This window comes from Gobius niger, assembly GCF_951799975.1.
Source record: "Gobius niger genome assembly, chromosome: 3".
Taxonomy (NCBI): domain Eukaryota; kingdom Metazoa; phylum Chordata; class Actinopteri; order Gobiiformes; family Gobiidae; genus Gobius; species Gobius niger.
The window spans coordinates 26905885-26930766 of NC_136854.1; the positions used below are offsets into that span (position 1 = coordinate 26905885).

The following is a 24882-nucleotide window of genomic DNA, read 5'->3' on the forward strand; positions in this document are numbered from 1 at the left end:
TAATAGTGAGGGCTGTCCTCTCTCGCATTGGCCAATCAGAGGCCAGCGTCTGTTCAAGTCACGTTAGTCTCAGTTCAGCGCTTTGGCCACAGCCAGAGGTCGGTGCCAAAACTTATACCTGGTCAGACCGGTTTGGCCCTGGCCTCGGCAGCCAAAAAGCTCGTCCAACCGGGTTGACCAGACAGTGGGCTCTGTAGTGTCGGCCAATGGAGCCCCATTAGTGCACCACCACAATGGACTTGGCCCTATTGTGCTGTGGTGCAGGTACAGATGCCAGGCATGAACATAAGGGAGGGTTCAGAGGTAAAAGCTTTGACTGAGGTCTTAAGTCCTAATTGAATTCACTTAAAAGCCCGGTAGTGGAATAAAATTAGCTTTGTACTTACAGTAAAAGAAAATAAATGTGGGAAAATAAACATTGTGACTCTATATAGAATCCTGAGAGCTGTGAAACATTCTTAAAAACACATCCCTCTGAAGAATTGTGGCGTTAAAAGGGAATCAGGAAAGTAAAAAATTGTCTTGGTTCCTGACTCACATTTAACCACATTAAACTTTACTCATTCCCTTGGGCCCCATATAATATTATATTTGATAATATTTTACAGAATAGTTTAGAGCTGACTTCTATTCTAAACACAGATTTTGCACATGCCACAATTTAATCCAATTACACTTGATAATTGTCTGGTATGGCCTCCCATTAAAATCACTTCATTCATTGCTGCCTTAAAACAGTGAAACACAGTTTTTCCAAAAGACTTCGCCCTTTGGGCCGCCCTCACCTTTCTCAGCATCCCATAATATATACAGTATACAAGTCCAGCCACACGAAGGGGCTGAAACCATGGCGACAGGGTCAGGTAGAAAACATGTTCTTGACAAATATATGAAAGACGGCGGAGACTGAGTGAAGAGAAGTGAGGAGGGGCGGCCATTTTGCCTTTTGTTCAGGAAAAGCATCCATTGGGTTTCTCTTGGTGTCATGCCAGACTCTCCCATCCACAAAGTAAACTGGATTAATCACTGAGAGGCCTTGAGTGAAAGCCAGAAGAGGCACTGAGGGCGTTTTTGACCCGAGCAGCAGACGTGGATTCAGATGGAAATGCCTTTATCATGAGCGCTATAGCTTTTTGACTGTATGTGCTGTACGCTGCAATGCGAGGATTAAAACAGTGAAGAGCTGAACTTAATGAGGAGCTTTGTCAAGGCCATGGGAGTTTTGTCAAAGGGCGGCTGCTCCGATTGGGACATCATTCATTTTATATGTTTGTCAAGTGACTTCTCCAGACAGTATTCAGCTCATTTGGCGTAGATTGAATGTGTGAATTTTTATTCTAGTTATTTATCTATCTATACTTATTTATTGGATATTCATTGCAATCTTATACCATCTTTTTCGATATCTGCTGCTTGAAAGTTGTGAGATATGTAAATAATAAACTAACAACTACTACAATATTTGTTAATAAAAATTGGAAAATGTGTTAGGAAAGTTATATATATATTCTTTGGACCTCAACCTAACAGTTTAAGCTCTTTCAATGTCTGTAAACTCAATACGGACATGGAAAGAGTGTTTTATCTACATTATGTTTTATTGCATTATTGGTTATACTTTGGCATTTTCAAGTATTGTTTCAACTCTAGGACATGTCGCCGGTCCTTTAGTCAGTCCTTGTGAAAACATCTGCTCAGTCAGTGAAGCACATGCTAACAGATAAAGCCCCCCTTCTCTTCACACCAAGCCCCTCAGTCCTCCCGTTTATCCTGTTAGGGCAATCCCGGCTAAATCTGTATCGTAAACACATTGACCGCTTCAAGCCCTAAATCCTTTATGTTACTGAGATTTATGTCTTTTTAATGAGAGTTCTTACAGTCCACATGCTGTTACGCTCTTTTTGTGCATCTGAGTAAAATTTCAAAGGACCAATTCGTGCCATCAGATGAGGTAAATATGATCAAATCTAACTGGAATCTACTTAAAGGTGCATTATGCAACTTTCTATGTGAATCAAGAAAGTTGATATTAAAGCGTATTTGACCTTTCAGTGACGCAGCGACTGTATGGGTGGTTAGCTTTACGCCTTTACTTTCCATCCCAGTGGCCTGTAGGACGCTCGAGGACCAATTTTGTTCCCTGTTTTTTTCTGGTTTCTGGTAGGCTTTCTGGATGGAATGTATATGTAGCCATGGCAACAGGTCCATACAGATGGTGAGTCACATTAAGGTAAAATACGCGTAAATATTAACTTTTTTTCCCCATAAAAAGTTGCATTATGCACCTTTAAACTATTGCGAAGTTCACAGTTCTGCTTTGGTTCTTCCAATCTGAAAGTAGAAATACCCCCCACACTTTGGGTCACCAGTTGCTACGGCTGAAACAGTTTTCCAAAAAACATAAAAAGGTCTCTCTCAGTATCAAAATCCCATGTGTCCCCATCAAGTAAGTGCACTTAAGATAGTACAGTACAGTTAAGATATCACTGCGCGGACGTCGAAGTGCTCCTAAAGTGTTATTACGCCTTACAATATAGTACCCCTTTTTATCCGCTTAGAAAACCGACATGTTTAATTCTGTGTGACTATACTTGGATCGTGTAACTTCTCATGTAACCGTATTTAAAGAGGGAAAACGTGGAAGAGCTTGGCCGCTTCTAGCTTCACCCCTGTTTGGGTTCATAGGAATATGCTGGGAGAGGTTAAACGCTAACAACATCTTTGGTCTTTTTGTGTGACTGAGGGCACGTACAAAGATCACACTATGCATCAACTCGTCTAAGCTCAGGTAAGAATATATCTCAGTGTGTAAAAACGGTGGCCTGTTCCTTTAAGCAGGTAAAGGTTGAGCTGTGATTGCGCCTCCTTTTTAAAAACATTACAGCGTTGCATGGTACATACCTCAAAAAGAACATCACTAATCCATGTTTAATGTAAAGCCTGTAACTCAGTAGTCCTCACAGCTTTCAACACTTCCACTTTATGATCCTATGGGGTGCACCAGACCTCTTGTTGATTAATGCATGTTTATAGGAGTATTTTTTTGCACAGGGCACGGGTTGTGATTGTGCTACTACTGTTTATCTAGGCTTCAGTGGACGGAGAGCTTTCATCTGCTCCGCCACCATTAAAATAAAAGTGAACGCCAGACTCAAACTGCTGGACAAACACAATAAACTCCGCACCCCAACATCCAATCTCCTCTGGTGCAGCGCAGATCCGCCACAGGAAAGGTCCGCTGACGCACAGGAGATTAGCAGTGAGATTAGACGTGTTTATTTGGATCACTTTATACGCAGAAAACGCATCAGGAGGGAAATGAGGGGCTCTACATCACACCTGCTGGTGAAAGATGAGGCACTTTATGGAGTTCAGTGGGATGTTAAATGTATTGCATGTTGTTGTTTGTGTATGGCTGCAGACTTACAATGCCTGACTCTCAATGTAATTTATAATATACGGTATTTCTCTGCTTCACTTTGCCAACTGACATGGCTGTGCACACTCCCAAAAGGATGAATGAGAGTGTGTTTAAGAGTGCGCATGGGGGACGACGGATGAAAATTAGCCCATGGTTACAATCATGTTTACATGCATGAGACCCATATACTGTATGTTCATTAACATAACAGACCAAATAAACCAATAAATATTATATAATTCACTGTTAACAACTGGGACGTATGAGAGCATTTGTGAGAGCTAAGGCAAGTTTGGGGTTTAGATCTCAGTTGAAACTCCACTTGCTCTGTCATTCATAGTCTGAAACCAGGAAAAGGCAGCTTTAAAGTAAACTGCATGTGACATCTCTGATAATGATAAAGATAAACAGTTGAAAACGCATGAATCATTTAAATATCAAATCTGTAAAATGATATAAATTCATTTGCTGATTAATTCACAATTTAATGCATAAACGCAAAACTGCAGCTTCTATATTGAGCTCGTGCATGACGGCACTAAACACACAATTAACATCTTTCTGAGTGACAGTGCAGGATTTTAGAGGCAGTTGTGGTGAATAGGTCTGAGCTCATTCTACACATTAGGACATTGCTGGAACATAAAGGGAGAGGAAAATACATAATTTTAACATTTTTAAACTCCGTATAGTCCCTTTAATGTAACAGGAAACATGTTATACAAGTAAATTAGTTCTTGTCAAACTTCATGTTTTCAGATGAACAAAATCCTTACAACAATGTGACATATGCTGAGTATTCCAAACATATAGCACAGATCAAGCATTAGGTAATTATCATTCCTCATTAAACTACCCGAATACTTCTGACTCGGCCGCATCCTGTTGTGATCACGTGGAGTTTTACAAGCCCCAATCTCTGTACGACGTGAGTAAAAATGCCTTTGTTGCTCCTATAACTCCTCCATGGCTGGTTAGTTCAAATGGCCTGGCTTACATCTGCTCTCTCCTCCGTCCCTCAGCGCTGCAGCCATTTAGGTGAGACTGTCTATCATGACCTGGGCTGAACAAAGAGCTGGCAGCCCTGCACTGTAACCCTAGACAGGACATGAAACAGCGACTTCTGACCCCACATGGGCTACAGTGCTGTGAGCCATTCAAGCTGTAGCATGTTCGGCCCACTAAGGCGCTGGGGACATTCGTCTTCAATGCTAAATACAATTTGTTGTGGTGATGACAGGACAGGCATGTTTTTGGTATAAGCGGAATTTGGGAGTTCTCTGTTGGTGCATATATGTTACAATCATTGTGTTTTAATAGGAGTGACTGAATGCCTTACAAATTCACATCTGCGATCCAGCTATGTGCAACATGCCAAATAATGAGAGCTTTTACCCATTCCTTAAAGCCTTCCATATCATTATGTCATGGTCAATAACTTTCTAACCTGTAAGCCCTAGTTTTATATTTGAACTTTGCTAATTGGAAACTTACTGTTATATGTAGAAATGATTGTGTAGTAAATATATGACCTAAGTAAATGTGTTTTTCTTTATGAAGTGTGTCTGTGGTTTTCTTTACATAAAGTTCAGTGAAGATGCATCGTTTGTGTGAAAAGTAAAGTAAATTAGACTAAGTGTGTCTGACATTGCCCTCTGCTCGGCTCTGTTTCATGTGTGTGCAGTTAATGGCTGTTATATTGGAGGAGTTTGTGGTACACAGTAAACTGAGGTCTTTACGACAGTTCCACCTGTGACCGCAGCAGCAGTGGTAACACAGGCCTGTAAACAGTGAGCGGACTGACCACGAGCCAAGAGGCGCCTGAGCTGCGGCTGGTTCTAATGGAGAGAGGGGAGAGGGAGAGAGAGTGATGCTGGTGGTGACAGTGCACTGGGTGGAGGGGGGAGTGGAGCTCGATATCCACTTTTGACATCAGGGTGATTTTAATGTGCAGCTGTTTGTGCTGGAGCAGAGAGGAGTCTTACATGGGACAATTTGGGAAAGGACATGCACATGTTGTAACTATAGCAATAAATTGAAAACATAAGATATTACATTCACTAATATAATGAATGATATATACAGTAAATTACAATGGAATATGTTTGATAAAGTTTTTGAATGATACATAAACGCGACATCCAATAAATATCCACTGTATATAATAGTGTAAGAATCACTGTACTTATTGTAGTAGTTTCTTGTGTAGCCAGTAATATAAGTTCTTGAGGAAGAAAGAAGAAAGAATTTCTGTCTTGCGGATTTCTCTCATTTGTTTGTAACAACCTTTGGCCCAGTCCTGCAGTGCCCGATTACAGCTCCGCTCATTCCGGGCGATCTGCCTGGACGTTCACCCGCCGTCTGAACGGGCCCAGGTCAGTGAGGTGGGATTCTCTGGCGAACAACATCTTGCTGGGCAAAGATCTCATAAAAGGAGTAGTAGTAGTAAAAATGGGGAAAGGCATGTTGAGACGTGTATGCATGTCCCTTACAGATGAGGATGTGCAATCATCAGTGTGAATGAATATCACAGATTTGACACATGTTTCTTTAAGCTTTATGGGAATATTGTAAAACCCACATGCAGGAAGCACTTCTTTGAAATCCTAACCATGTTGTGAAATCCACCTCCTACTTTTCAAGGATGCACTTGTGGACCGTCTCAGCATCTGGCCGTAAGTGATGGCAGAGACAAATGCTCTCCTTTAGTAAATGAAAAGAAATATAATAACGTTTTTGAAGTGTCACGGGTTTAGACACTTATCACTGTACCTCCTATTCTAATGTCCTTTATTATAAATAATATTATGTGCCGAGAGAGACAGTGAAAGGTCCAATGAAGACGTGAGGCAGGAGTATGAATGGCTGCCAGATGGGAGAGGGCACCGTGAGGGCACAGAAATATACAGACCTGGCTGTGAGTTGCTACAGGCACACATTAAGAAGTTGCACAGTGCAACATACGGGGCAAGTGCTGCAGCTATACACTCAAATAGACAGAAACAATGAAGCAATTCCCCCCAGACTTTCTCCTTGATACTGAGCCAACACATTCACAATCGAGGAAGTCCCAGCGGCCCCTCCCCTCCTCACCCCACCCTCTCTCTCTCCCCCACTCTCTGGGCCCGTCCTGAGAAAGTGCTCGGACTCCCTCAGTGGATTTAACAGAAGAGAGGAGAGCAGCAGGCGCACAGTCGGACTCGGGATAGTAACAGACGCAGACCTCCTCACAGAGAGTTGACCCGCCAGCATGGATGTCAAACTGCTGCCGCTCGTGGCACTGCTGGCCCTGGCCACACACGCACCAACCACCAATGGTGAGTAAACACATTATCATGAACTTTAACAATATTTAGCTGAAATATTCACTCGAGTTTATGTATTTATAAATGGTCTGGAACAATAGCATTCCATCAGGTAATGCTAAGTAAAGTCATCTAATTATCTAATTGTTATAACATGAAAACAAGATGATTGGATAGTTCCATTTTCCACTTGCTATTGGCACTACTTAACAAGCACTGATATCAAACATAAAAATACTAACATTTAGAAACAAGCTGCTGTGTTGATTGAATTCATTAATGTATGTTTTTTCTTTACATTTTGGGGGAAATGTATTTAGCGATTTGTGGCTCTTGGAACTTATCGAAGATTCTAAGTTTGTTGAAAATACACTGTCTCAAGGCACGAGTTACTATTTTCAAATTAGTATTAAAAACTTGTGCATCTGTAAATAATGTATGTCTATGAACTTTTATCGGACCCCACATTGGCAGGGCCACATGTGCCGAGTGGCCCGCGATGCTTCGCCTTATGCCGAGCTTGTTTTTTTGGCCCCGCTGAGCCCTGCATATTTAGCCACATGAGTGTATTTGCTTTGCTTTAATGACCTTCTAATTAGTGATAAACAATGCTATCTTCCCTGATGCCTTGGCGTTGCTGCATGTTGCATAATGCCCCCCCTGTTTAGCATTAGAAAGGAGCTGTGAGCGGGTCGGTATCATTAGTGTGATATAAGTGAGGATTTACCATTTGTGGAGGGCATTTGGTGTTTCGCTGCATTTCAATAGCAAAGTAGACAAGTCGCAACAAAGATGCGTTAGTGATTCTGGTTCGACTAATCTGTCTTTGAGGAAATGAGCGTGGAAGTAAGAGCAAAAATACATTTGAAGAGATGTTAGTATAGGGAACAGTCATAATAAACCTCGTTTTAGTAAAAGTGGTATTGATGCATAGTGAAAAAGTGACCACCTGGAATAAACTGATCAAAAAAGTAGGGCATGGGCGATCATCTTCAAAATATTTCCCAGCTGAAGCTTTTCATTTCTTAAAACCATGTGTAATGACACCTCCTGTAGCCATAGATAAAAGTGATAGTGAGAATAGATGGGAAGCTTTGTCCACTCTTCCATCTGCAATATGCAATGCCATGGCAAATGGCTAAAGGCGATCCAACAAAATATTAAAATGTGTGTCCATCTTATTTGGCGGCAACTTTAGTGTTTTTTTGTTGTCCAGGCATAGGAAGTATAATTAGTAATTCTGGTAGTAGCAATTGTCAAAGGAAATTCAATTAAAGCCACACCGCGTAAAATATTACCCAACAAATAATATTGAAATACAAGCATTCATTTTACGACAGATATTTTCATCATTGAAAAATATCTTTAAAAAAACGTACAAACCAACATGAGCCTTTGCTGTGAGCGGTTCAGCTCTAAGACAAGACTGTAGCTTTACAGGGAGTGGGTACGTCTCCATGGAGATGTTGAGTAAAGTCAGCAAAATTTGAGATTTAAAACAGATTAGGTCCTCATCAAAATCCATTCTTTGATAACCCACTGCAAAGAGAACATTTTCTGTGTCGAGCTGGTCATTAGGAGCATGTCAACAGCATAGTCCAAAATGTTGCACAGTGTACCTTTAAATAATTTAGCAAAGTATATATAAGTCAGTTTTTCCTTTTGCACTTCAAATAAACTGTCCAACTAATGCCTTGTCAAAATGATATAAAAAAAAACCTCATCATTTAACTTAAACTTGCATTATTAAAACAGAATGTACAGCCATTGTTGTCTACACACGTTTAGTAGTTAGGCCTCTTTTAAGCTTCTGCCTAATCTAATCTGCTCAGTGTTCAAATATTTTCGCGCACTGCCTTTCACCGATGCCCTTCCTGTTGTTATCCAAGTGTCGTCAGTGTGCGCCCGTAGAAACGCAGTGATGATTTGGTTTAACTCGGCTGAATAGTGTTTGTTGAGTGGAGGTGAAAAGGGCTGTGGCTGGAGTGCCCCTTCACAAATCAGCCCCGAATATTGGGCATTGGATGTGGAGGGCCCTCGTCTGAGAGAGGGCAGTGAATGCATCATGAATGAACAGAAAGAATAAGCCTAATCTCTTTTTAATGAGCACGTTGTTGTTCGGACTGGAGCAGGTAAAGTCATACGCTGATTACGCACCCATGTTCTGAATAGAGCGGATAAAGGGAATTGCACACACTTAAGTTTGTCTCGTCTGGAAAATACAAAGCTTTGTCCAACTGCACGAACATACTATATCTCAGCTGGTATGACAATATGGCATGCACGTTTTTACTCATCTAAAACACTAACAAGAATATTACATGATGCTACATAAGATACAGTGCATGTGAGTACAGGCAGATTCCTCTTTCAGGTCTTTTTCTGTATTAAGTCACTTTAATATGGGCAACCACTTTAATGATGATCCCATTAGCAGCACGATAGCCATCACTGATAACGTTGTGTGTATATTTTGTGTCTCTGCAGCGAAGCCCATCAGTCTGGTGGAGCGCTGCTGGTGCCGCTCCACCCTGAACACCGTCCCGCAGAGAACCATCAGGGAGCTCAAGTTCCTGCACACGCCCAACTGCCCCTTCCAAGTCATGTGAGTCCAATAAGTCCCCTCATAACTGCACCTACAAGGGCTTGACATGATCACAAATAGCCAAATGCAGGTTAGAGAAAACATCCACCAATCACAATTCTTACTGTTCTGCCTGAGTGTAAACCCAAAAATAAATTTAAATATGGAAAAGGAAAAGGAATATTCTTTGGAACACTTACATTATTGCTGACAGCCAAAAACAATTCCTTAACCTCTTAACCCCCGCCTTAACCAAGTGCATTTTACATGAACCTATAGGGTTACAGGCAGTAGGCCAGTGTAACGCCTGATTTGAAAGCTAAGACCTGCAAAACATCATTGAAACTGATCTTTTTCCCTGCGTTGTTTTTGTCACTTTTTCATCGCTTTTTTTGTCTTTTTTCTGTTGCTCCTTTGTGCCGTTTTTGCTGCTTTTTCATCACATATTTTTGTCACTTTTCCATCCCGTTTTCGTCACTGTTTAATGCGTTACACACGTACCCATCACGAGCCCAAATAGCCAAATACCTGCCTGCATCAAAGCGTGGCGGCTTCGTTCACACCTCATGAACGCACTGACAGAGAGTTATATTAGGACCATATCGCGCTGATGTATCTGTAGATAGGCACAGTGGTTTTGAGGGGCTACGTGCAGTTTGAGGTTTTTAAGTTTCAGCTGATGGAAATGCAGAAAGGTTTTGATTATATGCGCATTTAATTTAACACAATATCCAGCTAAACAGATGTAATTATGTCTAGATCATTTGAGAGAGTCAAGAGAAGAAAAAAAAAACGTGTAAATCACTTTTTGTTGGAGAATGAAGATGTGAAATGCCAATCATGGGCTTTAATTCCGAGGTGAAACTTTACAAACAAAATCTGTCTCAAATAAAAGTTTATATGTTATGGAGAGTTAGAAGCTCTTTGTTGCATTCAGTGGCATAATGTGCACAATGTATTGCACAAATATCCTTCCATTCTTGCGTGACATTCCCAGAAAGGAAAGTGATAATGACCGGAGCTCACAGGGACAGAGTCTTTTTTCGTGAAGGAAACAATAATCACAGGTCAAAGTGATTTACTTTGTCTGCACGGCTGACCCATTGTGTTCCATGGTCACTTTCAGCACAGTATAGAGCAAAAAAAAACATCATACTTTTGTGTTACAGTCTCTAGTAAAGTATATAGTCTTCTTATTTAATATGGATTTTAGCCGAAAAAGATGTTTTCTTTCTCAGCACATACCTTAAGAGAAAAGGGATGTGTTGTATGTAATTTTTTTTTTTAATAGGGTTCATTAGGGCAAAAAAGTTTGATTCAAATGTATTTTTTCAGTCATAATAGAAGCAAATACATGTTACATGTTCTTGTTCATTAACTTTGACATATTGTTTATATAAACCTCAACTCAAACAAAAACAATTATATATTTTATTCCACACACAAAAAACTTCCATTGTCTCCCAACTCCCAAGTTTCTGTTTCCAAAGAAATGCCTGCAAACCTGACGATTATAATGTCCCATGTGGAACACTGAGATTGACCAAAGTAGAGATTGCGATTTCAATTAACCTTCGATTCTTTGTCCAGCCCTTGGGTTCATCATAACACACGTAAATCCTTCTGCTATTAAACATAGAGACGGGAAACAGTACAAAGCAATAACACAATAGAAACTGGTACAGATTTCTCTGCAGATTCAAGGTTGGAACTTACACAAATGTGCAGTGGAAACACATTTCCAAACCACATTGTACCGGCCTTAAGTAGGAAGGTCGACTGATATGGGGTTTTCTTAGCCTGGCTAACACCAGACTAAAATCACAAGTGATATTTAGTCTGGGGACCACCAATTCATTTTCTCGTAGGAGAGGTGTGGTTTACGATCGTCCATGCTCGTTTATTGGGCGATACGAGAAAAAAAAAAAAAAAGTCTCATGCGTCTGCACGTAGCCCCAGCCAATCATATCATCGTATGAGATGACGTATGACGTACCCGCTGTAAACTTTTGAGCTAAATTATTTAGAACAAGGTCTAAAGCTTGATCAAAAAATACCATCGTGTCTGCTGCTGTCATGTTGGATCCGTAAATAAACTTTTTTTTAAATTATCCGTAAATAAACTACAAGCTTCCATATATCGAAGAGCGCGTCATCGTCTTGCCGTCCCTCCTCGCTCTGTGATTGGTTCCCAAATCCACCGGAGATTTGGCCATGGTCCCCAGGCTGTTGTGCAGTTCGAAATAATTCGAGCGCACACAGCAGCCTGGTGTTAGCCAGGTTAGGGTTTTCTAAGGCTGATGACGATTTTTGGGGATTTTTATTGGCCGATACCGACCAATATTTTGGCAGTTTTTTCCAAAATATCTGGTCTATAATCCTAAAGCCACTCCAGCAGTGGCCAATTGGATTATTACTTTAGGCGATACAATCCTAGTTTCTGTCCCAGCTTTAATTAGATGCCGTTAGCATTAGCATACTGTTGCTAGCTAAAAAATACAATTGCGGTGGTTAAAACTAACTCAGCAATTGAATTCTCCAGGTTGTGTGCTTCCACATGACATGTCCATATTGGCTGAGTTTTAGTGAAACTTGTAGCTAACCGATAGCCGATAATGTAAAATGCACAAATATCGGCCCGATATTTTGACCGGCCGATATATCGATCGACCTCTAATCATAAGCACCTGAAAGGCCATGTTCATTGTTCTATCACCCCAATTCACAAATGTCTGCTTTTACACTTAACAGGGGCTTCAAGTTTGATTTGAGGCCCCTTGAACTATAGTATATACCAGATCCATCACGGCAGCTGTAAGATAATCACTGTCCCGGTTTCTGATAACTTCAATGATTAAAATTTAGAGAACCAAGAGTAAAACTGCAAAAGCCACAAAGGGTGAAGCTGTGGCTAAAGGTAAAATGCGCAACTGGAGTCACACCTATCCACAGGAGGCAAATACTCCTATCTGTTTTTGGGACAGATGAAAGACAGGCCCGTAACACTATCCTCACTCCCCCACCAACCCTGACTCGCCATGGCCCTGTCCCATCACTCTCAGGCATCCCAGCATGCTGTTGGTCTTAACTTGCTGTGAAGTAATTACTACCTGCTGCTAGTGGAACTGCAGTGCCCAAATTCCAGCCAAGTCAATTAGGACAAAGGGGGGGAAGGTCCTCCGTCAGCTGGTCCGCCAGACCCAGACAGGACAAACAGGACGAAGACAGACACATCAAAACACCAGCGCCCCATGAGAGGATGAGCAGGGCCACCCCTAATAAAACACAAGCAGGAAGGGGGTGGTTGTCCCGGGGTGAAAGTAAACATTGTTATGGAGGTGTGGGGCGGCGTGAGGGGGTTCAGGGGGGGGGGGGGGGGGTTGCCTGGCTTGACGTCGGTCTTTTATGTTGGAGCTGTATGTGCGTCTAAAGTTCACATGATCAAGACACGGCCCAACTCCTGCACATGTCAGAAATGTAAATATGTGCTGGAAATATACAAGGTGTGTCTTAACCAAGAGCGTTTTCTCCAGTTCAGCTTTACCCAAATGTAAAGTTTTTGATTTGTTTCTTGCTTCGATTGTTGAATGAAAATGTTATTGTTTTTACATTGGGGTGGGCGCTTATAAGCCCTTTGCTTCAGCCCACTCCTTTTGAGCATCCTAGCAAATACTGAAATATACAAATAAACTAAACTAAACTAAAAGTAACACCTCATTTGAAAGCTAAGACCTACAAAACTCATCTAAACTGATCTTCTGCGTTTTTGTCACATTTTTTTGCCACATTTTCGTCACTTTTCTGTCACTCTTTTGTTGTTGTTCTTTGTCACTTTTCTATTGCTATTTTTTGGCACTTTTGCTGTGTTTTCGTCACACATTTTTGTCACTTTTTTGTCCCTTTTTTATTGCTCTTATGCAGTGTTGGGGGTAACGTATGACAAAAGTAATGAGTCACAAAAATATATTACTTTTTTCAGTAACTAAGGAATATAACATTTCACTTACACAAATATGGGAAAACATAAGTCATTACATTTCAAGTAATGACTAATGTGCATTTAAATGTATGAACGAAAAAAATCCAAAGTCCCCTGAAATAAAATGCAGCAGCAAATCGAGTTGGACACTGGTGTATAAGATCTGCAATTGTGTGTAGTTAATGTCAGAACAAAACGCAAGAGAATGGGAATAGCAAAGGAAAAGGAAATCTCTAACTGCACTTTTGCTCCGTGCCATCATTACTATTTTCAGTTTAAATTTTGCTAAAAGTAACTCAAAGTAGTGTAAGTCATTTTTTAAACAGCAATATCTCAAACAAACATATTACATTTTTAAAGCTGTAATCACTAATATAAAACATATTACAATGTTTAAGTAACTCGCCCAACACTGCTCTTATGAGGCTTTTTGTTGTCAGATTTGGGTAAAGCCAAACTGGAGAAAATGTGCTCAGTTCAGGCATGGATTAAGAGGTTAAAAGTGGGATTACAATCACAAGGACTCCACTTTCGACAAATGCTTCTATATATTTAATTCCTAATTTCATACTCAAATCACAAGGAAAGCTATGTCAAACTACTGATTTAATTAATTCATAATTTGAATTATATTATAGATAGTAAGTAAGTAAGTAATCTTTATTTATATAGCACCTTTCACAGGCAAAGGCCACAAAGTGCTTCACAACACAGTAAAAGCAGAAATTACATACAATATAAAAAGGGGTCAAAACAACACAGAAATCATAGCAGCCCAAAAGTAGCTAATTTAAAGCTTGAACAAATAAATGTGTCTTAAGTTCGCTTTTGAAAGAATCAACAATAGAGCGCAAAGAGGGTGGAAGATCATTGTATGTGGAACCTTTAGCAGATTCTGACCCACAGACCTCAGAGCCCGCGCAGGGGTTTAAGGCTGGACCAGAGCACTGATATAAGATCACAAAACCACCAATTGATCACTTCTTGGCATGGTGAGTTTGCATGTGTCTCATATGTGTTCATTAGCGTGCACTTTCCCATATAATACTTTGGCTTCAAAATTCAATTCACACTCATAAACTGTAAGACAAAAAGGGATTCCGAAAATGCTGTAATATTAACCGAACGAGACATCGCTCATTTCCACTAATTTGGAGAAAGCGCCCCGTCACGGACATCATGAAGCAGTGGAGAAGGGAGTAGTGGATGTTCTGTGCCTGTGGAGCGCCAGGATGATATGAGGAGGACAGACCGGCGAGAGGTGCCAGGGCTTCGGGACCTTTTGCCACTGAGGCGTTGGATCCACATGGTTTTGAAATGCGTCGACAGCCCCCTCAGACACCGCCGGCCTCCCACTCAACCCCTCATCTGAGCGCCATTCTGATAACACGCAAATCCACTCATAAACATTTAGCTTGAACATCACTCACGAGAGCAGCTACTTTGAGGAGCTGCGTGAGAAACAAGGCCTCGGCCAAAGGAAGCGAGCAGAACATGCAGGGAATCAATCAGACGGCACCAAGTAACGCCGGAGCTTTTATCACATAAACTGAACCGAGCACATTTTCTCCAGTTTGGCTTAACCCAAATCTAAAAGCTTCTTGGATGAAAATAGCGACAAAAACGAGGGTGAAAACGCAACAAAATAGTGTAGAAAGCATGATAAAAAAGCAACAAAAAAAAGCAATGTAAAAGCAACAAAAACATGACAAAAAAGCAACAAACAAGTGACAAAAACACGGCGAAGACGCGACAAAAAACGTGACAAAAATGGGAGAAAACGCGGCAAAAAAAGCAACAAAAAAGCAATAAAAACTGCCAAAAACAAAACAAAAAAGTGATGAAAAAGAGACGAAAACACAACGAAAACACACAGAAATTGACAAAAAAAGGAAACTTTTTTTTTTAATGTAAGTCTTAGCTTTCAAATGAGGTGTTAAACTGTTGCTCTCCAGGTGAGAAGCTTTTAGATTTGGTAGAGCCGAACTGAGGAAAATGCGCTTGTTTCAGGAGGTGGGTAAGAGATTAAACTAACAGGAGAGAAGATGGTTTGAGGGAAGACTTAAAGTGAAAAACCTAGTCCAATTGACAACTAGGGCTGCAACTAACGATTATTTGGTAATCGATTAATCTACAGATTATTTTCATGATTAAACGATTAATTGCTTGGCTGTGAATGTTTTTTTTTTATCACATAAAGTGGCATTGCTTGACGACATGTTGATGGAGTAAACTTAAAGTGAATGTTTGCTGGAGGCTCACTAATTCGGCTTTCTGATTGGATGAGACAGATATTTTTAAAACTTTCAATGTACAAAACGCTACAGCCCCTAACTTGAGAAACAAAGTAGGTTTTCATTTAAAAACAAGACACAATTTTCATGTCATTTTTGCTCTATTTGAGTCAGTGTTTACAAGAAAACGATTAATCGATTACTAAAATAGTTCTCGACTATTTCAATAATCGATTAGTTGTCGTTTAATCAATTAGTTGTTTCAGCCCTACTGACAACCAAGTCTTTGTTACTTTAATTGTTGGCAACATTGGGCATGTATAAGATAGTCTTACTATTATAGACTCCACACCTTTCCTCTTTTAATATAATCCAGTGATCTATTGACTGTACATAGGAAGGGCATCTGACACAACCTCCTCAAGTTCTCCAGTTTAGGACAAACACAAAGTTTACACTAGTCTACTCTTGACTGTTAATTGTCCTCCTGCGTGATAAATAATACAAATAAATAAATGCACAGACGATACATTTTGAGCCTAAAATATAATGTTTATCTATCATTTATTGAACGATATGTCGATATAGTAACAGCCCTACTCCTGTGCAATTGATCTCCAACAACCCAACGTTTTAAAGTCAAATTCATGATCAAAGATTCTTACCAAGTTGTTCTTAGACAGTTTTATGTGGCGCTGTCATGGAGTTTTTTCCCAGTCTGAAAAAGACAGCTGCTTCTCACCTCTGACTGCCCTCGTGACATCCTGTTAGAAACTGTAATCCCTGGATTTAGGTTTGGACATATTGTAGGATGTGCTTATCTTAACCAAGGCGTTTGTGAGCAGAGATTTTGTTTTCCTGACACATATGACCAGTTCACCTTATTAAACCCCCAAAGTGACAGCTTGTAATGTTGTGACGATGTGTTGCAAGATACGATGGACTTTTGGTGATAAAGTTATCCTGGAGTGAAGTGGTCTTGTCTCCAATAGGATGTGATACGACTTCATAGATAAGATTTAGTGAATAGGGCTTAACACACACAGCATTTCCTCATGAACTTTTCAAAGCCATTAAAGGTGCTCAAGTTTCCGGGAGTGTCCTGTTACCGTTTGGGTTTTCACTCTGGTGTTTTCCTCTTCAACAGAGCAAAGCTGAAGAACAACAGGGAAGTCTGCATCAACCCAGAGACCAAGTGGCTTCAGCAGTACTTAAAGAACGCCATTAACAAGTAAGAAAATACACACTTGCGCCGCTAAAGGCATAAATCTGAGGCTTTGGTCGACCCAGAGTGGCACTTAAGAACACATAAACCACTGGAGCTGACAGATTTGCTTTGGAAGGAAACAGTGAGTGAAGGATTAGCTGTGAGATTATTAGCACAAGGCTAAATCTACAAGCTGTCAGCGCCGTCCACACGCATGGACAATGTATGGCTAACGGAGCAAATGTTTCATGTAAAAAAAACTTAAAATGTTAACTTGTGTGTCAATCGTTTTGGATTGAAAGCTACAAATCGAATGTTGCCGTAGAAATGTGACATTTTAGGGGGAACTAGCAAACACTGTCCAAACATGAGCTAAGAACATCATAAAAACTGTCCAGAAAAGAGCTGTGTAACAATAGGTTGAATGCTACATGTTTTATTGTTACGGAATGCACCCTATTTTCCAGAATACAATACAATCCCAAACTCGATGTAATTTCTAGAAAATGTCTGCAATGATGAAGAGACAGAAAAAAACTTCTATTTCATTCAGTTTATATTTATAAGCTTTAACCAATAACTTATACAATCTTCAAGTAAATTTGGATTTGTTCTGTTTCCAGATAGGGCCAATGTATGTGTTATGTTATGTGATGATGTCAAGTTTTCGGAAGACATCTCCAAAACAAAAATTGACAAATGTTTTTCCTTATCAGTATTTGACCGCGATTGGATTCACAAACCTGCCACATTATTTTTTTTATAGCAGACAGTCCTTTCTACCGGCCAACATCACACATATTTTTGAATATTGTCTCAACTTTTGGACGCCCTTCAGAGAAAATCATTGGACATTAGTTTATATGTGGTGACAGAGAAGATAGTGAGATATATTAGGAATATTAGCCAAAAACGAAGACAAAGAAATCTGCTGTTTGCCAGTTACCATAGTTACTCAATTTTAAACTATAGGCTCTATAGGATGTAGTGATGTCACGTGAACGCAACCTATTGTTAGAAAACTGTCTTTTGCTTAAAAGGTGCATAATGCAACTCTTTCTCTGAAAAAAAAAAGTCTTTATTTGTGCGGATTTGACCTTTCAGTGCAGCGGCTGTATGAGTGGTTAATATGGTGCCTTAACTTTCCATCACGGTGGCTCCAGGGTCAATTGTTTTGAGAGTTTCTGGCAGGTTTTGACTGCAGCAAATAAACCTGCAAAACAATCGATCCTGGAGAGTTGTATTGGCCACCGTATACAGCCGCTGGGTCACAAAAAGGTAAATTATAGAAATATCAAGTTTTTATTTTCACTTAAAAGTTTGCATAATGCGCATAAAGAATTTATCAAATGAAAAACTGATTTTACGCCGCAGTAGTTTAATAATGAAAATAAAAAAAGCAAACATTACCGGCACTTTAGCAGCAGGAACATGTTTAACAAGCGACGCAGTTAAAAATCATGCAGGCCTCATAAAAATATGTGAGTATAATTTGTCGGGGGTGAGTATGGCCCGCGGCATTTCTCACTACATCATAAACACTTGAGGGGCCGCCTGTGAACACTGTCCAAGCCGTTGACATATACTTTTGTCAACAAATTTGACATGAGTGGGAAAAAAAAGGACTACAACTACAACATGCTTGGCCAGACAGAGAGCAGCAAACCATTGGATCAGTGGGTTTTAAAAAGCATTTAAGTGAATATACATGTATGTGCTGTAGGTAATATTGTGTGGAAATGGTCACGTCTAATTGCGTGTGAATTGTAAAGTGAACGGTTTGCTTGCCCATGCATGGCTCCAAAAGTTGTAGTGATAATAGACCAATTAAACCAATCAAATATTAAAAGCCACTCCATATATTTCAGGGTGAAGAAGACCAGAAGACGCAACAACAAGAAGGTGTAACGTCAGAGCGACTCCTGCTTCATTGGCCACTCCAGGGTGAACCCGTATATACCTCCTATTCACTGCTATGGACGTATTTAAACATGCTGTATGCACCCACCGCCTCTCTGCTGGACCGCCTTAAAAACAGCACTTCACCGCCAAACTCGACCGCCCACGGCCTCAAGCCTCACTGAACCACAAAGGGACCAAACATCACCAGGAACACTTTTAATTTAAGACGTGTGACAGCTAGCATGTCAGTTTGCGACACTGGCGGAAGATGTGTGGATCGTAATAGTTGCTGCGCCTTAAGCCACACTGTAGAGCATTGCATGTGTCACAAGAGCAACGTGAGCGACGCTAAACATGCTCCTGATCAGCTAGACACCGACGTGATTATACTTGCAGAGGGTTATCACCATGAAGCATTTGGAAAAGGACCAAACATATGTAAAAGAAAAATGTTTGGCTTCCTGTAGTCAATGCAGAACAGCAGCATCTCCATGGAGACGAGATGGAGACGTCCCGGCAGAGTTATGAGTCAGGTCTGTGGAGAGGATCACATAAGGACACATGTTTCACACTCGTAATTAATGACTTTGCGTCTGCATTTAAGCCATGAGGTCATATTTGAAGAAGTGTAGCCCTTAACAGTGTAGATTTCCTTCTTTCCTATCAGGGCTTGGGACCAATACCAATTGTATACTTGTGACATTCTATTTCTACAGGGTTTCTACAGGGAGCAAATTTAATACTTTTTAATGCCATTTCAATGCCTAAATACCATATTTTTAATGCCACAAATGCAACATATCGAGGCATAATTTATTTCGTATGATTTGTAAACTTTCAATCAAACGGAGGAACGAGAGGAGGAGGAAATGTTGATATTCAAAACCAAATTGGACGCAATGGGAAAGTTTTGAGCAACATATTGTGTCAAATACAGATAGTGTTAGAACATAGTTTTTGTATTTTTGACAAATGTATGCAGAAAAAATAGTTGAGCAATGTCACTCAGGGGCTGCGATCTCTAAGGAAAACTTGTAAGGCCCTAATTTGGCATAATTCATTTACTGACTTTTAAAGGGATATTTCAGGACTTTTGACATAGGGCCTCAGTTCCTAGTAGTTCACGCAGTCCTTATATTTGAAAGGTTTAGTGGCGCTAGGCTAGTGCTAGGCTAGTGCATGTCTATGGTAACTAGTAGCCTGACGCAAGCAGTGCACCTGAGGCAAATCACTTATAACACCAGACTATCAATATAAATGTCTGTGTTGACAGAATCATTTTTGAAATATAACCATTTTGCATTTAAAAACGTATATTTGAGCAGCATCAGCTTCCCGGTTGTAAGCTACGCAGCGGCGGAGTGATCTGCTAAGTGACCGGATCTGCAGTAGTTTGTTTACCTGCGGCCGGCATTACTACACGTGGAAATTCACAAAGGAGCTTTCTACAAATCAGATATGGCAACGTTTGCGCTAGCCTAGCACTAGCCTAGCACCACTAAACTGTTCAAATATAACTATGGATAACAACGAAAGTAGGCGCTATGTCAAAAATCATTATTTGTCCTTTTAAGGCTTATTAATGCCCCGCGGAAACCCTGTTTTAGTTGTTTGTTTTTAGCAAAAGAGATAAAAAAAAAAAAATAGCATCACAGCAGCTTATAGCATCTTATACCTCATCAGCGGTTCTATTCACGCAAAGTAAAACTTTTCTTTTTTGGCCGCTCCTATGGAAAGACGCCTTACGATAACATACTTTATCAGGGCAACCAACTTCAACCGGTCTCATTCTTGCTACACACGATGATAAACATTCCAGTGCTGCTCCTGTGGTGCTAAATATATGCAGTATATGTACACACTATAAAGAGGCATTAGTTTTACTGTATTACACAGATGTTCTATAACTTTGACAGTCACCGTTATCGAGTTGTGATTTGTAGATGAGGTCAAAAAAAGATTCAGTAAAAAAGGAAATGCAGTTGTTACGCAGCAACATCAATACAGAAACTTGTATTTTTAGGAAGAAAAAGACCAAATATTTATGCATTTACCGCTATGGAAACCTGTTCTATAGAGTACAACCATTATTGTACCTGACTTTTATTGTACCTGTTGATAGTATCTGATTACAACCAACAGTGTTTAATATATTTTAAGCGACTGACTAATTATGTTGTTTATCAAAGTACAGTTTAAATGCAGTATTTTTATACCAACACCGGTCCTTGGTAGGATTATAAAGCTATAAGTCGTAACAACTGCAGGCCAGAGGGGACAAAGGGAATAGTAACGGCGGTGAGATCGGATCCTGTTTTTATTTTATTATATACATTTGAGCCACTTTATTATGAGATGTTTTTTTCTTTTATATGTGTTTGATCTATTTTTATATTGTTTGTGAATAATCTGACTAAATGCTTTCTAATGCAATGTACAGGAGTAGACGATAGCTACTAAATGAAGGTGATCACTTGGAGGTCAATTACATTTGTGTTAAAGAACTAGTCGCTTTATTGTGATGTCATCAGTCTGCATCTAACAGAGAGACATTTTCATGACTTTACTTTATCAGATGATCATTACGTTAACAGCTGTTGTCTTATTATAACAAATACCAGATTGTCTCTCACTTGAACTTCCTCAGTGTGTAAGCTCTCAGTCGTACAGGAGTTTCCCGTCATAGAGAAAGCTTCTTAACCCAAAATCTGTAACTTGGTCATTTAAATGTTAAAGCAGTACTAAGTAACTTGTTTACCTTAATAAATCCTTTTCGTAGTCCCTCTGGGGGAAATACAAGTGTTAATGGGATGACTGGGGGGTCTTTCATCTACCCCTGGTGTCTCTGGCCAGAAAACCACACTTGCAAATTTCCCTGCTCCAACCCGGAGACCCAATACACACTAATAGAATCATGAAGAAGAAGCTAGCAAGCTAATGGGCAAAGCTAACTGCGGGCTAGCACCACTTAAACAGTATTTACAGCCAAGTTTGAGAGAAAAAAATTATCTCCATTGTATAATTGGATGTACAATATCCCTCTCTCTCTTTGTCTTTTCTATCAGCAGAGTATTTACTCTCACGGACAATTAATGAGTAAAAAACTGCAACATGCTACGAAACCTGCAGTGGCGCTTTTGGCCTCTAGGGGCACGAGTTACTTAGCACTGCTTTAACTTTCTTGCTAAAAATCAACGATCAATGATTTCACAAACTACTAATAAAATAAAATGTTTGGCACAAAATAGCACAGAGCATGTTTATAGGATGGAAATATAACGGGAGTGCAAGTATGATCATAATTATGCAGAGAAACACAATCAAATTACCATGAAATGAAATGAACAGAATGACTATGTAATCTTTATCCAATCCCGATACAAATACTGGAAATAACCAGAAAGCACAAGGGCTGCTAAATGCTCCAGTTATCCTGCTATTTACATCCAATTACCATGTTCTTACTGTGCTGTAAAGTAAAGTGTGACACAATTTTCTTCATGCAACTACAACTGTACGCAATTTATCCATCTTTCTCATAGGGTGCAGGCGTCATAATAAAATGACTAGTTCTTTAGAGACAACAAAGAGAAAAAGTTTCTGGATACAATCACACATCGTGTTCACTATGGCAGGACAAAGCCTTGTTCTTTGAGTTCTTACGTGTGGATGCTTTATTTTATAATCTGAAACACGAGGAATAAAACTTTCTCTCATTTCAACCCATCGTCCCAACACTTGATGTGCCTTTTTATAGCCTCACTCACTCACATTGATGAATGTCCGGTCAAAGAGGCCACAATTCAACCTTTGAGATGAATCCAACATGTGCTTTCAATCGAGACACTCCCCGCACCCAGCAGGCTTTTCTTTTCACATCCACTCAATTGTTCCTAAACTAAATACTTCTGCATCTCTATTACCTTGAACTTAGCGTGGAAGTCCCAACGGCCGTGGTCATTGTTATCAGCACCGTTACACTTATTTGGTGCCATTGGTCACGGCTGGCTACGTTTTTTACCTCATTCATGACCAGCTGAAATTATACGTCCATATGTCAAGATAGTAAATCCAAATTGTTTATTTTCTGTCCAAAGTGATGTTGAAAAAAAGACCAAGTGTAAAAAGCATTATTGATTAAAAACACAAATAGATGGACGGCAGCAGAACTACTAACACAAAGTTTCTTTTGAGGCAGCTTCTGACTCATATTCACATGTATATGTAAGATGTGTTAGTCCTTTTGTAAACCAAAGGCAGTATTTTAGAAACAATACTCTTTTTAATAAAGTAAAATGCTATAAAATCACACATGTGTTCAGTCTCCTTTTTTGTCCTGTTGAAAATCAAGGATCAACGATACAAAATCTTGTTATTTTTTTTTACTTTTAAAGCAGACCCCAGTCATTACTTGCAAAAGCACAGATTAGATAAGAGTCTGGAGTGATCACTTTTTGCATTTACCAATCAGTTATCAGTTAGTTCAGAGGTAAATGCTTTAAACTGTGCAATGGAGAAGCATTTGCATACATCTTTGCATCGCCATAGAAAACCCCTTCAAACAAATGAGAACCACTCTGGACACTGTTCACTGTGTCACCTAATAACTTCATGTCCAGATGCTGTTACATGGACAGCTCTTGGTGCGGCAACAGCGCCAAGTACTGACTATATTCAAATCAAAATGCAGCCCGAGGAACTAAAAGTAAATTGAACCACTGCTGAGACGGATCAGCACAGTGGAATTAGGTTAGATAAAGACAGAGTTATTTGAGTTGACGTTAATAAATAGTAGTGCTGTAGGATAAAGGGTATTACGATCCCCCCAAAGCACAAAACAGGACACTCTGGAGACTACTGTACTGAAGTGCTTTAAACATTGTATTCAATATTACGGGAACCAATTCTGTCACTTTCATTTTCCACCTAAAGATAAGATAAATTACCGAGACAGAGAGCACCTTATTGGATGTCTGGATATGGATATGAAAAACTAGATCAGGAGAGTCCACATTTTTTCACTGAGGCTGCACATCATAGAGGTCAGATATATATCATCACCTCTATTGTAATAAAGTTAGCAAATTCAATAAAATGTTAACTACGCTTTTTAATTGAATATGATTAAAGGTACTATACGAGTTTAAAAATGTTAAAACTATGTATTTTCCTCCCCCTACATATTCCAACAATGTCTTAATGTGTAGAATGAGCTCAGACCTGTTCATTACAGTGAGATTACAGTGAGAAAAAAGAAGTATGAGCAAAACAATCGTACAGAAAAAATCTAATTACATATTTTAAGGTGGAGGACACACAGCCATAGTATAGTATAGTGTGGTTGCTAATATGGTGATTATAGCTCTATATATCGAGTCTGTGCGATGTATTGTGCAGCTCGCACTGGCAGCATTTGCACAGCTCCGTGGAGAACCTGCAACGCAGTAACGCTGTCAGCTCTAATAAAGTTGAACCTTGGAGATGGGATTGATTTCATGGTACAGCTCTGCACTATGACCCATCTGTGGATCGGTCTGAGAACATGAGCCCAGCTTTGGACCGGGACCAGGGGGTTTACAGGGTCAGGGGAACTTGTTTGGGCCTTTTGAGCACATTCAGAAATGATTACAGGATTTGTGCTAGTGCTTACTCAGCTGAGGCGGTGATTGAGGTAAAGCTGACAACTCCACCATTTTAATATGAGTCCTAGTGACATCCAGCTCTGGTCCAGTTCAGGCCAAAGGCAAATGAGCACAATTCTCCAAAGATTGATAAAACGTTACAAGGCTAATAAAACAAATGTTCAGTGGGCTGATTCAAACCTGAGCCAGACAAGACAGGAGGAGGAAATGTTGATACAAATGGAGTCCGTTTTTATGAGAAAGACATTGCTGCATAATACATTAAAGCAATGTCTCTTGTTTCACTGGAGACTGACTGTAAATCTAACTGAATATTGTATTTCTTTGCAGCAGCTGAAGATTTGTTTTTGGATATTGAATAAAAATTGGGGACAGTGGATTTTCAATTTAGTTACACCTTACATTCAGATTTTAAATAAGTGGAGCTCAAAGGAATGCAGATTAACCTTTACTGATAAGAAATCTCGTGCATAGGTCTGAATTTAAATAACACATCTCCTTGATCCCTTTGAGCCATACCCGCTGAGAAAGTATGTAGCTCTGTGCACCCACATCACAAAGCCCTAAACTTCAACATAAGAAAAAAAATGCCAGAAAAAGTCCAGCTG

General features: G+C 39.9%; 1 protein-coding gene across 1 annotated transcript; it reads left to right on the forward strand.

Moving 5' to 3' along the window:
- Positions 1-6586: 6586 nt before the first annotated feature.
- On the forward strand, positions 6587-18824 carry cxcl12b (chemokine (C-X-C motif) ligand 12b (stromal cell-derived factor 1)). The gene is made up of 4 exons (XM_079553913.1): positions 6587-6738; positions 9214-9331; positions 16671-16754; positions 18599-18824. Exons 1-4 carry the CDS (start codon positions 6672-6674, stop codon positions 18636-18638), a joined length of 309 nt encoding a protein of 102 aa, XP_079410039.1. The 5' UTR covers positions 6587-6671; the 3' UTR covers positions 18639-18824.
- The last annotated feature ends 6058 nt before the right edge of the window (positions 18825-24882 follow it).

Coding starts and splice junctions, on each gene's coding strand:
- cxcl12b (XM_079553913.1), top strand. CDS start 6,672: ATGGATGTCAAACTGCTGCCGCTCGTGGCACTGCTGGCCCTGGCCACA. Junction 6,739..9,213: donor ACACGCACCAACCACCAATG/GTGAGTAAACAC, acceptor GTGTCTCTGCAG/CGAAGCCCATCAGTCTGGTG. Junction 16,755..18,598: donor TTAAAGAACGCCATTAACAA/GTAAGAAAATAC, acceptor CATATATTTCAG/GGTGAAGAAGACCAGAAGAC.